Source organism: Alexandromys fortis, unplaced genomic scaffold (genome assembly GCF_014885135.2).
Source record: "Alexandromys fortis isolate MF-2015 unplaced genomic scaffold, M_Fortis_MF-2015_v1.1 scaffold_4, whole genome shotgun sequence".
Taxonomy (NCBI): Eukaryota; Metazoa; Chordata; class Mammalia; order Rodentia; family Cricetidae; genus Alexandromys; species Alexandromys fortis.
Window position 1 is genome coordinate 20661642 of NW_026067944.1, and position 14374 is coordinate 20676015.

Below are 14374 nucleotides of genomic sequence, written 5' to 3' on the forward strand. Positions count from 1 at the left end.
GCCTAAAGTACTCCTTCTTTTGCATGTAATTCCCCATCAGGACTTACTTTTTTTTTTTTACCATGAAGGGTCTCAGTCGGCCTTTACCATCTAGGGGAACAGTTTTGCATAATACAACAGCATCATGAATTAATAACATGCTGAAATGATACCGTCAGGGTGGGTTTATTTGTCTAATTACTCAGTGTTTGAAGCACTACCAAAAGCACCTGTAAGCTTTGCCATGATCTGCCCTTTCTCAGCATGCTCACTCTTCTCAGGGTTGAATCCTGATTCACTTCCAGTTATCATAAACTCCTTCAAAGCTAATGCCTCACTAGACACACAGAGAGAGGCAGAGACAGACACAGACATTAGTCAACTTTTAAGTTCTTTTCACGTGTTCCCTTCCTTCGAGAGGCTTCTGTCACCTCTTCCAAACCTAGACTGGTTACTCCTGTTTGGTGTGTTGGAGTGCTGAATGTCTCCCTTTGTGATGTTAATGTACAGCTTTGTGTAATCTGCTCTGACTCTGCTCTAAGCAGGTTGTAAACAGAGTGAAGAAACAAGCCTAGGGTTAGGGTCACCCATGTGTCCCTGGCCTCTGTCATACACTAGCTTCAGTTCGTCTATGTTATTCTGTAAATGATGATGGCAATTTATTTTGTTTTCAGATTCCCCAAGGTGAGGACAGAAGGAACCATGCGGAGCAGCCTGCCAGTCTTCCGATGCTGGAAGATCACTCAAAGCCAAATGACCTTTCTAATTCCACGTCAGAGATCAAAATGGGAGAAAGTGAGCGACAGCCGAAAGAAAGCTTTTTTCAGTTTCTTGGGAACTTATTCAATATCTCAGGAAAGCCATCTCTTGGGGAAGTTAAACAGTCTTCTTTCAAAGATGACCAGGATAAATCTGAGAAAGGCCCACAGACTCCCAGTGGCCCTCCGGATGAGGGGATCCAGAGGGAGAAGGAGATTGCCAGCAGCCCTGTGAGGATTCAGGTACTTCCTGTGGATGAACAGGAGTCTAACTCCTCAGAACTGTCTGATGCCTTCTCTTTGGATACCACGCAGGACAGCGAACAGGAAACCACTGATACACTGAAGTAAGTTTTTGGACCTAACTTTATGAGCCTGGGTGGCAGTCCTCGTTAACTGGAGGACTTGGAAAAGGTGTCCTCAACTATTTCTTCTGCCAGATCCCAGATGGCATCATTGTGTATATTCTCTAAATGTCCCTGCGCTTTTGTGCTGCTACAGTGGGCTGCTAACATCTTACTGGTGCTAAATTTATATTAGTGGGAGAATTATCTTAAATTCAAGATTTTTTTGCCATGAGTGTTTCCAACTGGGAAGTGCTACTGTTTCAGGACAGGCAGTGTGCTCTGCACATGCCTCTGAGGAGCTTGGGTTGAGATTTGTATTCCCATTACTTCAATGATATTTCCCCCCTCTCTCTCTCTCTCTCTCTCTCTCTCTCTCTCTCTCTCTCTCTCTCTCTCTCTCTCTCCCCTCCCTTCCTCTCCCTCCCTCTCTCTCTCCCTCCCTCTGTCTCCCTCCTTTCCTGTCGTCCCTTCCTCCCTCCCTCCCTTCCTTCCTCCCTTTCTATTTCTTTCTTTTGTTCCTCCTCCTCTTTCTCTTTGGTGAAATCCAATTAAAGGGGTTAAAAATAAATCAAGAAAGTAGCTCTCTTTGTGAAACTGGATTTATGAAATTCTTCCAGAGCTCTAACAAAGTAGTTTTTTTGAATTCAAGGAGCATTTCAACACCCTTGTTCTTCTTTTGATTAAAGAACAGATATAAACTTGCTTTTTTATATTCAAATATATTAGAGAATTTTCTATCTACCATATTGTCATGACTGTGTCTAATACATTAGATCTTTTCTTTCCTCCTTGATAAAGACTCTCTTCTGTTGGCTAGAGAGATGCTTTAAGCAGCTATCCTGATAAGTGAAAGGACATACTGAGTAGAGGCAGCTCCTGTGGCTTCATGTTGATTAATTTCTGTTATCGTTTTTTGTGGTTTTCACAGGTTCACAGGCATCATGAAAAGCTATTTTGTCAAGTAGCTCTTTTCAAAAAACCAACTTTGTTAGTTGTATTGCTTTCTTTTACATAGAACAGTTAGAAGCCTTCCCTATCATGGAAGAGAATATGCTTAACTATGTGCTTTGAAAGGAAGTAAATATTGTTTAAAGATGTTTTCCCAAAGTGAGTTATTAAACACATTTTCTAAAAGCCTAATTGTTATTTGCAGGCTGCTAGACGTTTTTGTGATAAACGATACCTCTGGCTGAAATAGCAGGTGTATCAAGTTTATATGTACTGTAGCAGAGCACTGTCCCAGCCTTTAGAGGCTGAGTAAGCATTCCCATGATGTGCTAATGTCTTGGGCATCTCTGCCTATATTTGTAAATGCGTGTAATCTCTTAATATTTTACTTTATTCCTATAATTTGGGGGATCATATATCTTTATGGATGAAAATCAGCTGCATAATTACACATGTAAAATTCTCTTTTCTCTGTTCAGCTTGTGAAAGACAGACCCTTTAGCTTTTGTTTGTTTGTTTTTGTTCTTCTGAGACAGGGTCTATTTATCATTTAGCCCTGGCTATGTAGATCCATGCTGGCCCCAAACTCAGAGTTAGGCCCTGTCTCCGACTCCCAAATGCTAGGAATGTGTGCCATCATGTCCACATAAAGTCACATTTTTTAGCAGCTCTATTTTATGTAAAAATAATGAAAATATGGGACATTTTATGTTTTTATCATTATTCAGTTATATTAATTCTGCTGTGACCTATGAAAGAACAGTGTAGAGACTAGACAGTGTTGGCTGACTGACTGACCCTTTAAATCATGGCAGCACAGCTGCTCAGAACTGAAGCAACTAATTATAAAGCATCAAGCCAGGCTTGCGACTTTGATGTTCAGTGCTTTCAATATGGAAGTTGCCTTATATAGGGAGTGCACACTTGGGTTACAAATATGTAGTATTTCCATCCAGGGTGCTGCGGAAGATTATCTGGTTAGAACTATAAGCCAAAGCATTAAATTCATCATAGTTGAAATTATGCAGAAAGTCCTAAAAATATAAAAGCATAACACCGATTCCTCTCTCAATACTCCAGAACTATACAAGGCATTGCTATAATAAGATTATAATTATTGTACAGGACAAAATGCTTTGAAATCTAGTTCAGCCAAAGCTGGTTACAAGTTGTCTGTATTTACTCGGCATGACAAATAATGCTCTGCTTCCTATCTTCTCTTTCACCGGGACCATGTATATTCCTTTATCCATTTCTGGATCTGGGTCATATTTTGGAAGAAAAGATGTCATCTACTGAGGCATAGGTTTTAAGAATAGATAGGTTTATAATTATATAAGTACAGTCTAGTTTTAAGGAACATAACTTTGAAAGAAAAAAGCATCACAGGAACTGTTAGTTATTCCAGCATCTGGATTTCAGCATGTTTTTCTGAAAGATTCTGGTATTTTTTGAATTTATACATGCTGATATGGGATTTGCCAGTAACACTACCTTTTTCTGAGTTTATGAATATTTTGACTAATCTGTGTGAATATTCAAATGTGAAATTTTGAGTTTTTATGACTATTTTGTCTGCATGTATGTCTGTGCACTGTGTGCCTGCCTGGGCCCACAGAGTTCAAAGAGGGTGTTGGACACTTTGGAGCTGGAGTAAGGGTGGTTGTGAGATGCCACGCATGTACAGCGAATGGAACCAGGGTCCTCTGCAAGAGCAACAAGGGCTCTTGATCACTATGCCACACCTATAGCCCCTGTGTGTGTCTTCTTAAATTTTCTTAGAAAGCCTGCCTTATCCAAAGTGAGGCTTTGTTTTCCAATTCTTTTATCTAGTCTGAGACTCGTACTGTAGCTAAAAGCCACTATTGCAAGGACCCAGTTTGGTTAATTGATAATGAACAATAAAACAAATGAATGGAACAGACTCTTTTTCTTGTCTGTACTTACAGCATGGTGAGATTTTTAGGAGCCAGCATTTATATGAGGTGAAATAAACGAGTTCAGCTAAAATTTAAGATATATGTAAGAGATGTAAAATTTAAGATGTATGCTGAAGTTTTTATATGCTGAAGGAGAGGTACTTGACTTTATTATTGTGATAAATCTCGCTTTCTTAACATTGCTTTAAATGTCGAGATGAACTGTGTTTTTAAAGGTATTGGAAAACTAACTCGATTTTCCACGTTTCGTATGGATTCTATAGTAATGTTTTAGATCATGCTAGACATTACCTGAAAAAGTCACATAGCGAATATTTCCACCATTGATCCTTATATTCAGGAACCTACATTATAACATGAGTTCAAACCTTAAACACTTTAATATCACTCTTAAGAATCAAGATATGGAGGCTGGAGAAATGGCTCAGTAGTTGAGAGCACTTGCCGATCTTAAAGAGGACCCAGGTTCAGTTCTAGCACCCAGGTCAGGTGGTTCACCAACACCTGTACCTCTAGTTCTGGAGGGTTCAACGCCATTCTCTGCTGTTCACAGGCACCTGCATTCACATGGCACACGTGCATACGTTCAGAAGCACATACATGCTTGCATACACACACGCACACACACATACACATACATATACACATAAAATAAAAGGTAAATCATAAAGAAGAGGGCCTGAAGTAGATTGCTTTATGTTTAGAATAATTATCAGCCATATATTAATTCACACAAGGCATTGCATAGATGCTATTTTCTAGATCTTTCGTGAAGTATTTAACTATGCCGAGCTGATGAGGGCAAATATATGTTCCCTCAGATCGTTAATAGAATAGTTGGGAAAAACTCCTCAGCTCTCTGTAACTTAATGTGTTAAATGTTGTCATCTGTGAATTGGGAGGGAATTGTGAGGCCCGAGACTAAATATTTGTCCTTAGTAGAAGGGTTTGGTTTGGGTGGAGGTAATTTTTTGAGCTCCGTTCTTAGAGCATAGGATTGAGGTCACTTTCCCTTTCACGATAAAATTAAGGGAGTAGGAATGGTATTTATATAGGGCTACAATGCCACCTGGCCTGTCTGGGAACTTCAGAGATAGATTCTTCCCAGCAAGCTTGATGGTGAACGCATCAGGAACTTTCTGCTGCAGTCAGTTCTCCGGTCTTTGTCGAACTCCGTGTCTGCATTCACCCAAGCACTTTAGCACTTACCACAAGTGGGATATTTGAAACACTCAATATGAGAGGAAATTGTTAGGAATTCTATTATTGAGTTAATGCTTGTTCTGTGTTAACTACGATCGACGCATCTTGTTCCTAGCTAAAGCTCCTCCAGCTTGTGCACTAAAAAGTTGCCATTCAGATTCACATGAAAAATTAAAGGCATAGAATAGACACTTGCCCTGATATTCTGATTTGCTAGAGAAATCAGTAATATGTAAGTTTAATGGTACCAACGCAAAGCGCGGTCAGTGTTCTGCCTTAGGGAGGGTGTTTGGGGATCAGAAGAAGAACCCAAGCCTTGGTTTGTCACTCTGTGTTCTTTCTATTACCCACAATTAGAAATATATATGCAGTGAGATAAGAAGGAACCGTTCTGGGGAGTTCATATGGCATGATAATTACATGCTGTTTGTCAAATTTTTACTATTTTTAATAAAACAGGTAAACTTTAAAATTCCTAGAATATTCTCTAAAACTTGTTACAGGAGACATAGTATTTGAAGGATATACACTTCACAGTGGTACGCTGTTATTAATTATATCGCTTGATACCCATGCTGTTTCTTTTCACAGAAGAGACACTGTTGGTAAACCTGAGAGGCCTTCGGTAACATATGCAACATATCGAGGCCCCACACAAATCAGGAAGTACTTGAAGCAGCAGACTGTGTTGGAAACTGTGAATCACTTAGACAGAGAAGACGAAAGCTCTGACTCCAGTACACACACACATACAGGCTCTAGAAATATAATGGACCCTGTGATGGCCCCATTGTCGTCAGACAGCAAACAGGTAGCCACAAAAGACTATTTGCTTGGGGGTCCATTAGAAGTCTCTGGCTACAGCCAAATAAAGCTCAACATAGAAAGCCGTCTGGAAAATAACCCAGCGTTGCAGAAGAGTGCTTCATCTGAGACTATTTTAGATAAAAATAGCCGTGGAGGCTCTGGGAAAAGTCGGGCCTTCTCTTCTTCAGTGTCTAACCCCAGCTATGTTGTTGGGGAAGGTGACTCAGAGTCTGAGAGGAGTTTGGTATGTTCATCACTGTTTATAGGAAGCAGAAGCAGCCAACTCCCATGTCCAGAATTTCAGAGAAAAACTGCAACAGAAAATACGTGGAGAGAAAACAGCTCTGTGATGAGCGATGGGGTGTCGGTGCCAAGAGAGGAACATGTTGAGCCTCAGAGACCTGCTGTTTCTGATTTCTCTTGTAGTAAATCTGATGGGAGTGTCACTACCAAAGTGGAAAGTACAAATTTGTCAAGTCCAAATAAATCAATTAGGCATGATGTACGGTTGCCAGAGAGTAAGCGTTGTGACAAGCCAGCCGCAGATAACCCATCAAGAAAGAATGTCAATCCCACCAGCATTGCTGCTCTCCAGGGACGTGCTGTGACAGACTCAGAGCTTGTTAATGAAGGAAAGAGGTTACCTGCACAAGAATCACAGAAAAATGTGGTTTCAGAAATTATGCAAGAAACAGAAGGTGCCTCTGGGGGTGAGCCCACAACTTTAAGTCATCAAAGAGCTCCAGAAGATGGAATTGAGTCCTTACCCAAAGTTACTGAGCCACTGTGTAAAACAGAAGCCCAAAGGCTTGGCTTGGAAGGACATGGCACCACTCACAGTGTGGGAAAAAAACAAGAGGAGCTTGGTTCTGTAAAATACATCAATGACTCAGCAGTTGTAGCAAGCGTAGAAAGGGAGACAGCACCTAAAGTGAATTTTGAGCCAAATAGAAATCCTGTTTCAGAATCTCCTTTACATGCAGAGAATCCACAAAGCGCTCAAGTTTTCCCTGGTGCTGAGATGCTCCTTAACCTTGATTGTAAAACATCTGATTGCAGTGCCTCACCGTCCACCTTTGCTCCTGGACTCAACATGCTGTGCAAGTTGGATTTCCCTGGCTTAAAGAGTGAGCAATCTCTGTCCAATGAAGCTGGGCAGGGCCACATTTTCTCTCATCCTAGTGAGTGTCAAGATGTAGAAAATCATTCTGAGGCTGCAGACAAGGAGACCCCTTCCCTTCACCTTGGACGGGTGTCTATCACCCTTGAGTCCAAGGACACTCTTCCTGAGAATGAAAAATGGCAGTTTCCTTTAGGTCCTGAAACCATTGGCACTCATTTAGCTGGGGAAGCTCTGTTGGACTGTGAGCATGGAGGTGTCTCTGAGGGTTACAATTCTGTTTCCTCTCATGGTCGTAAGAAAGCAGGGTTAATGTACTCAAGCACTAAAGCAAGCAGCCCCACAGAGAAGACTGATTCTCTTTCCTTGGAAACCCAAGCTGTTAAAATGTTGTTCCAAGGAGAGGTTGATGCTCAGAGCAGCTTCCCGGTTGCATCGCATTCTGGAAAAGGGAAAGCCTTGTCCAAGCTGTCTGTCTCTCAAGCAGAACCCAGAGACATTTCTCAGAATGAACTTTCTTTTCCTCGGTTAACAGTTGCAGATGAGCTAGCTGAGACTGTCTTATCAGAATTAAATTCTCTGGAGATTAAAAAGGACAAAAATGGTCAATCAGTGGATCACAAGGAGATGACAGAAATGTGTTTAGGTGGTGGTTTTAAAGAGAATCACCAGGTTGGAATTTCTCCTGCTTCTCAAGATCACAGTGCACAAGAAACAGAGATAGACACCCTACATAATCCTGCTTCTCTTCTCAGAAGCAGTCAGCCTGGGATTGTACCTCTTGGTCCAGAGGAGGAATCCACGAGGCACATGGCACAGAACTATAAAGCTAGCATGTGCACAATCAGTCCATCTTTGGCCTCTTTTACGACTAAAAAGAGTTCTAGTGTCTCTGAAATGGAAGAACTGAGTTCAGATAATATTTCTCCAAAGTTCCAAGAAACTGACAACACACAAGTATATTCATCTTTTCTGGGTTCTGATGCCTGTTTAGAGAAAAAAGGGTTTACATCCGAGGACCCTAGCTCAGTCAATGTGCCCTCTCTGCTGGGGTCAGAAGGGGAAGAAGCCTCCTCTCCCAGAGAAAACTCTTACGTCCAGACTGCTAGTGCTCATAGCCCATCTTCCTCTTGTCCCTCTCAAGGAGATAGCACAGCTATAGGTTCTCATGATCTCCCAAGTCATTTTGATTCTTTAAAAGTTAATGTAAATCTCACATATGAAGGTGCTTCTGTTACTGACCCTCTGGGCTCTAATAGTGCTGATTTGGAATTAGAGACGCCTAGCCCAAAAGGGGCAAAAGCAATGCCATGTCAGGGCTCTTTGGGGACTCAGACTAGGAAGGTATGTCTTGATTTCCCAGCCACTGACTGCTTTGACAATCCCATGAAAACAGAGACGGGAACAGTTGCTGGGGCGCCAGTGTCAGTTAACAGCTCATGCCAGCAGTGTTCTGAAGCATCTGCTGACCAGACAGAAGCAAGGGGAAGAGCACATGGCCAACTTTTACTCAAAAGTGGTTTACTCTCAAAAGCTGATACATTGGTTCAGGAGATTTTGAGTTCTGTCAGGGAAGAACTGAAATCCAAATACACGGTTGGTACCTGCCAGGAGCATCCATCCAAGGATGATGGAATGAACCCAGGTACTGTGAAAGAAGAAAACCCATCAGAAGTGACGTTAGCGGGCATCCAGCTGAAAGAGTGCTTGGAAGAGAGAAGTGTGGAAAATATGTCAGAGGTCAAAGAAGAGGAGGAGGACAGTGTTTCACCTGCAGCTGGTGAGACAAGTCTCCTTTTTGATTTCGATAGAGTGAATATCTCTTGTTTGTTAGAAGAACAGACCAGGGAATTAGTCGATGAGGTTATTTGTGCAGTCCAAGAAAATCTGACTGATGCTTTCAGTGATACTGAAAATATCCGGGCGTCTGAACCTCAGTCTGACACTTCAAAGATTCTGAACAGTGGTGGCGTTGAACCACCTGGTATCATTAGGGAGTTCTTGGTATCAGAACAGGCAGCAAATCAAAGCACGTGTGAAATTAGTGCAAATAAACTATTAGGTAAATTCTCTTCCATAAGTAACTTAGTCAGTGGTACTGAGTCAATTAAAGGAAGAGAGACTGTTACGTGTCAGCAGTCCCCGGGTTTTGGGAGCGGAGCTGAACAGTCTGATAATATACATTTGCAGCAATCAGAGACTGTTTTACAAGCTGAAGACATGCCCCATACAAGGTTAGATGATGAAGTGAAGCCACATTTATTTGTCAGTGAGGACCATAAAAAGGCAGCAGACACAGAGTGTGTGGATAATCACAAAATGGCAACAGAAGATACTAGAACTCTTGTATTAAATTCCAACTTGCCTCCATTTGCAAATGACGATGTCCACACGCCTGGCACCTCCAAAAGCAGTTTGTCTGACAGCCTGGTATGCATATCTGAAAAAGGTTTGCCGGGACATACCAAAAGCACACCCCTTGCCATGTCCGATATGGGGAAGGCACACAAAAAGGATAATGAAGTAAATGTAGGGAAAATCACGCATATACCTTCCATGTTAGAGATAGGAAAGCCAAGTAAAAGGGATGCTGAATTGAGTATTATGAAACACGAAGCAGCCCCTCTTATGTCACAGAAAGAAAAAGCATGTAAAAAGGATGCTGGATTGAACATTGCAAAAACTGAGCCAGAGGTTGACATTCTTGCAAGGGGAGGCATATACCAAATGGATGCTCAGGTACATGTTGAAAAACCTGAGGAACCACCTGCCCCTTTGGGAATGGAAAAAGCTAGTAAGATGGAGAGCGAAGGGGACATTGGCAAACCTGAGGTGACGCCTGCTATGTCAGAAATGAAAAATATCCATCAAAAAGATGCTGAGGGAGATATTATAAAGACTGAGGTAACTCCTGTTTCAATTGGGATGGAAAATATTTGCCAAAAACATTCTGAAGGGGATGTAGGAAAGGCAGGGGTCGCATCTGTTCTGTCAGAGGTGGAAAATACCTACCAAAACGATGGTGAGGGGATTGCCTCAAAAGCAGAAGGGACAGATCCCTTAGGAATGGAATACACTTGCCACACGGATGACGAAAGTGGTGTCGCAAAGACGGATGTGATAGCTGTTGAGTTGGAAATGGAAGATGGTGGCCCAAAGGGCCTTGAAGGAGATCCTGACAACACTGGGGGGGTGTCTGTTAGGTTCACAGCGGGAAACACTTATCAGAAAGACACTGACAGGGCTAGTGGAAAGGTAGAGAGACCTGTGTCGGAAATGGAAAGTACTTACCAAAAGGATGCTGAAGATGTCTGTAGAAATGCTGTAATGGTCCCATTTGTGTTAGACATGAAAGAAACATGCCACGAGGCAGTACCTTCTTCCTTGGATATTTTGGAGAAAAGAGCTCAAAGAGATACTGAACAGTCAAATGGAACAACTGAGTCCATGCCTTCTAAAATAGAAATGGAAGTAACAGCCCTGAAAGATTCTAGTGGCAGCATAGAGAACCTCGAAGTGTTGTTGCCTATGGAGGTAACCATCGAGAAATCAAGTGGAACACCACCAGAGGTGACCATTACACAAGTGGAGGGCATGCATCCTGTTGCTGAAGGTGGAAAGGGTCCTCAAGAATACGTGGAGAAGAGTGTTGGACAAAGAGAAGAGTGGTCTGGTGACGTAAAGGAGGGACTGATCCCACACGATGACAGACTTGCATCGCATTTCAGAGGCTATGAGTCACCGACATTAAGTAAGGATTATGAGGGCTACCCAGCCTTAGCAATGCCAGATTTTCAAGAGGAGGACTCAGTAGTAAGGTTCAGCAAAATAAAGTCTGTTACTTCAGTATATGACAAGAGGGGAGATCTGGGTTATAGCGATGAAAAGGAAGAGTCGCATTTAGCCTTTATTCCTCAGGAAGAGCAAGAGAATTCCTCCTTCACTATCTTGTACGAGGAGCCCCTGCAGGAGGAGGACAAGTATGCTCCCACCGAATTAAGAGGGACACAGTCGGTCTTATTTCCTGACACTTCCTCCAACGGCATGTCTGGCCTCGCGTGTGAAAGGTCTGAGAGCAGAACTGACCTGGTCCATCACTTTGAAAAAGAAGGTAAACTGAGCGAGGCATTTGATGGAGATAATTCAGAAATGTTCCTATCAGTGGAAGCCAAAAGGTACAAAATTTACCCCTTAGCCCTGAGTCCCATTTATGAGGATGACAGCTCCCAGGAGGACGTCCTGTCCAGCGAGGTCTCACCGGGTCACCATGGCTCCACAAAATCAAGAGAGAGTGCAAACCAGCCTTCGTCTGTCCTGTCCCTCCTCCAGTCGGTGTCGGAGCGCTTACAGAGGAATTTCGAAGAAGATGACAGGCAGGTGGCTGAGGACGATGAGGAGGAAGCGGCAGCAGCTTCTGGGAAAGGTTGGAGAGCCGAAAGGAGGGAGCGTGTCACCTTCGACTTGGCAGATCCCTCTGTCACCTTTTACCCTGACGATGACCAGGAAAGCCCTGGACTCTCCGAGCCCTATGTGGAGGCCAGTGAAGCGACCACCTCCAACCTGCAGCTTGGCCTGTGGTCAGAAAAGGCATCACTTGTGCAGAAATCAGATCTGACTTCCAAGCTGCACTCTTCCCTGAAGAGTGCCTATCATCAGTATCTGCAGACTTCCAGGACACATTCCTCAGAAGCAGGAACCAGATTTGGTGGTGTCTTTCAGGAGCCCGTGTCCAAGTACTTCCACGTCCAAGACCATGCAGGCAGATTGAGTCCTTATATAGAGGTAAGTTCCTGGGATCTTTAACTAGTGAAGCAGAAGTCTCGGTTATGAGACTCTCTGAAGGTTTATAAAGAAAACCCGTGTGTTGGGAGGAGCACAAAAGCGGAGGCCTGGAAGTTTGGGAGGCTATGACCACAGAACTGCAAGTTCTAGGCTAACCTGGCATCTCAGTGGGACCCTGCGTCAAAAGAAAAGAAAAAGAGCTGTGTGTGTATAGATCAAGAGTGGTCACCTAGCACTCAAGGACAGGGTTCACTTTACATACACAGACAGTACTTGGAGAAGTAAACTTTGTTGTTTTATAACTTGAGGAATAGTCTTTGAAGCAAGTCATAGCATATCTTTTAGTAATCTGTTAACAACAGGAAAACAAAATTGCTTAGAATGTAAAGGCCCTATTAGAGAAACCAGGGATTTCACAGTCTTTGGCTAATATTTCAGTGTAAATAAAGTGATAGTTTCTCAGATTACTGTATATTGCTACTTCCCATTTAACTTATTTATGTCATGAAAATCTCTGTTCAGAAACATTTTTACGTCTTTGCCTTGCCAGGTCCTTCACCCAAAGCAGGGTGCCGCGCAGCCTGATAAGAAAAACAAAAAGCCACATTATAGCTGAAAAACACAGTCAACTTCAGATAACATTTTTCCTTGGCTTAGAAACACTCATATGTTTAACGTGGAATATTATTTGATCATGGAGTTTTCTTTGTTGGCATTGCCAATACCATGGAACTTTCTCAAGAATCCTCAAGGCCTCTATCTTGACTTTTAACTAACTTAGTAACTTAGTAATAGTTGAATACTGAGCAGTTACCCTAAAAACCAAGATGATTTCAAAATAAACGACAGTATTAGATGAAAATTTTTTTTTTTCTGGTACCTGCTGCTTACCAAATAGAGCAGACCCTCTTCACAAATACAAAATCTGGTTTCTGCGTTTTCCGCTTTGTCTCCCAACTCCTGACTCTTCTCCATGCTTCCACACCAAGGAGCAATCAAGGTGGCTCTCTTCCTGGAATATTTCTCCCGTTTTTTACTCCAGTTTTTCACTGTTTAAAATCCTGTTCTTTTAAGAGAGCCTCGCCAGCCCACAGTCTCCCCTCCCTCCCCTCCCTGCTGCCGCCATGACTGTGTTTTCAGTAGTTATTGGCGTGTGATCATCTATTAGTTCCTTCTGAGCTGTGCATTTCTTGAAAGCAGGGACATTGTTACTTTCTTCTCTATTTACAGTTTGTTTTCCTGGGCTATAGAAGCATGTATACATGGCATGGCGATCCTAGTCAGTGTGTGACAAGTTGGGTTTGACTGGAGAATGTGGACTCTGTATGTAGACATAGATATTTTTTTTCCCTGCTCTATCTTAGTTGTTCCACTTTTACTATTTCAGAATGTTGAAACACAAACTCTGAGGTGTAACCCAAGGCCTGGGAAGGTAAGCATGTTGTTCTCTTGTGGGCTGATATAAACGCTGAAAATCTGGTTGCTTTCAGGCTTGTGGCATTGAAGACAAATCCTTTTGACTGACTTAGAGTTTTTAATCGTTTTTTAAACTTAAGGGTTTAACATCTGCAATAATTACTAAAAACATTCGCTTTACTCATGCAGGGAAGTTTATTTATGTTCTATGACATTTTTAACTTCTTTATGCATTCTGAAAATTAGTCACTATGCCCACCTATTTACTGTATGTTACAGATGATTATCTATGATCTCCATGGAAGTAAATATAAACAAGAAGTCTACTGTAATGTTCCTGATGCTACAACATGGTCTTTCCCGAATGGGGCACTGATAAAAGTTGTAAGGGGCTGGTAAGAACCCTTCTGAAATGTTACAGCCTATTATTTAGAATTAACCATGGCTTCTTTTTTTTTTTTTTTTTTTTTTTTTTTGGTTTTTNTTTTGGTTTTTCGAGACAGGGTTTCTCTGTGGTTTTGGAGCCTGTGCTGGTCTCGAACTCACAGAGATCCGCCTGCCTCTGCCTCCCAAGTGCTGGGATTAAAGGCGTGCGCCACCACCGCCCAGCTTAACCATGGCTTCTTATAATTATCCTTTGTAGCATTTATTAAAGTCATAGTCTTTTCCCTCAATTTACTAGACTATTTGAAAGATTAATAGTGTTTTATAGCTTACTCCTTTTATTTACTATGACATGCTATATAGGCGATTTTTAGTACTTAATGCCCGCAGTGGATTGCAAGATCCAATGTATAGCATCAATGCTAGTTTTCAATTGCAGTATTATCGAAATAGATTTGCAAGACAAGTGAATGAAACATGGCCTTGAAAAAATGAGTTCAGAGTTGTGGGAAGCTATGGAATGTGAAGGCCACACGGAGCCATTTGTATAGTTGAATTCCTAGAGTGGTGGAAAAATGATAGACAACCTCCTTTGTTATTATGGACACTGCCCTGTGGACATACTGGAGCCAGAGTTTCCGTGTCCAGTGTTTAGGTTAGCCCGGACAAATATGTGGGCTGTAAACAATG

General features: G+C 42.1%; 1 protein-coding gene across 1 annotated transcript in view; it reads left to right on the top strand.

The window, feature by feature from the left end:
- Positions 1-14374, top strand: part of Crybg3 (crystallin beta-gamma domain containing 3) — a 111908-nt gene that overhangs the window by 41002 nt on the left and 56532 nt on the right. Inside the window, exons 3-6 of the mRNA XM_050148707.1 lie at positions 654-1084; positions 5767-11884; positions 13272-13316; positions 13580-13695. Of these exons, the coding sequence (XP_050004664.1) occupies positions 654-1084; positions 5767-11884; positions 13272-13316; positions 13580-13695 (6710 nt within the window). The remainder of the gene's footprint in view (positions 1-653; positions 1085-5766; positions 11885-13271; positions 13317-13579; positions 13696-14374) is intronic.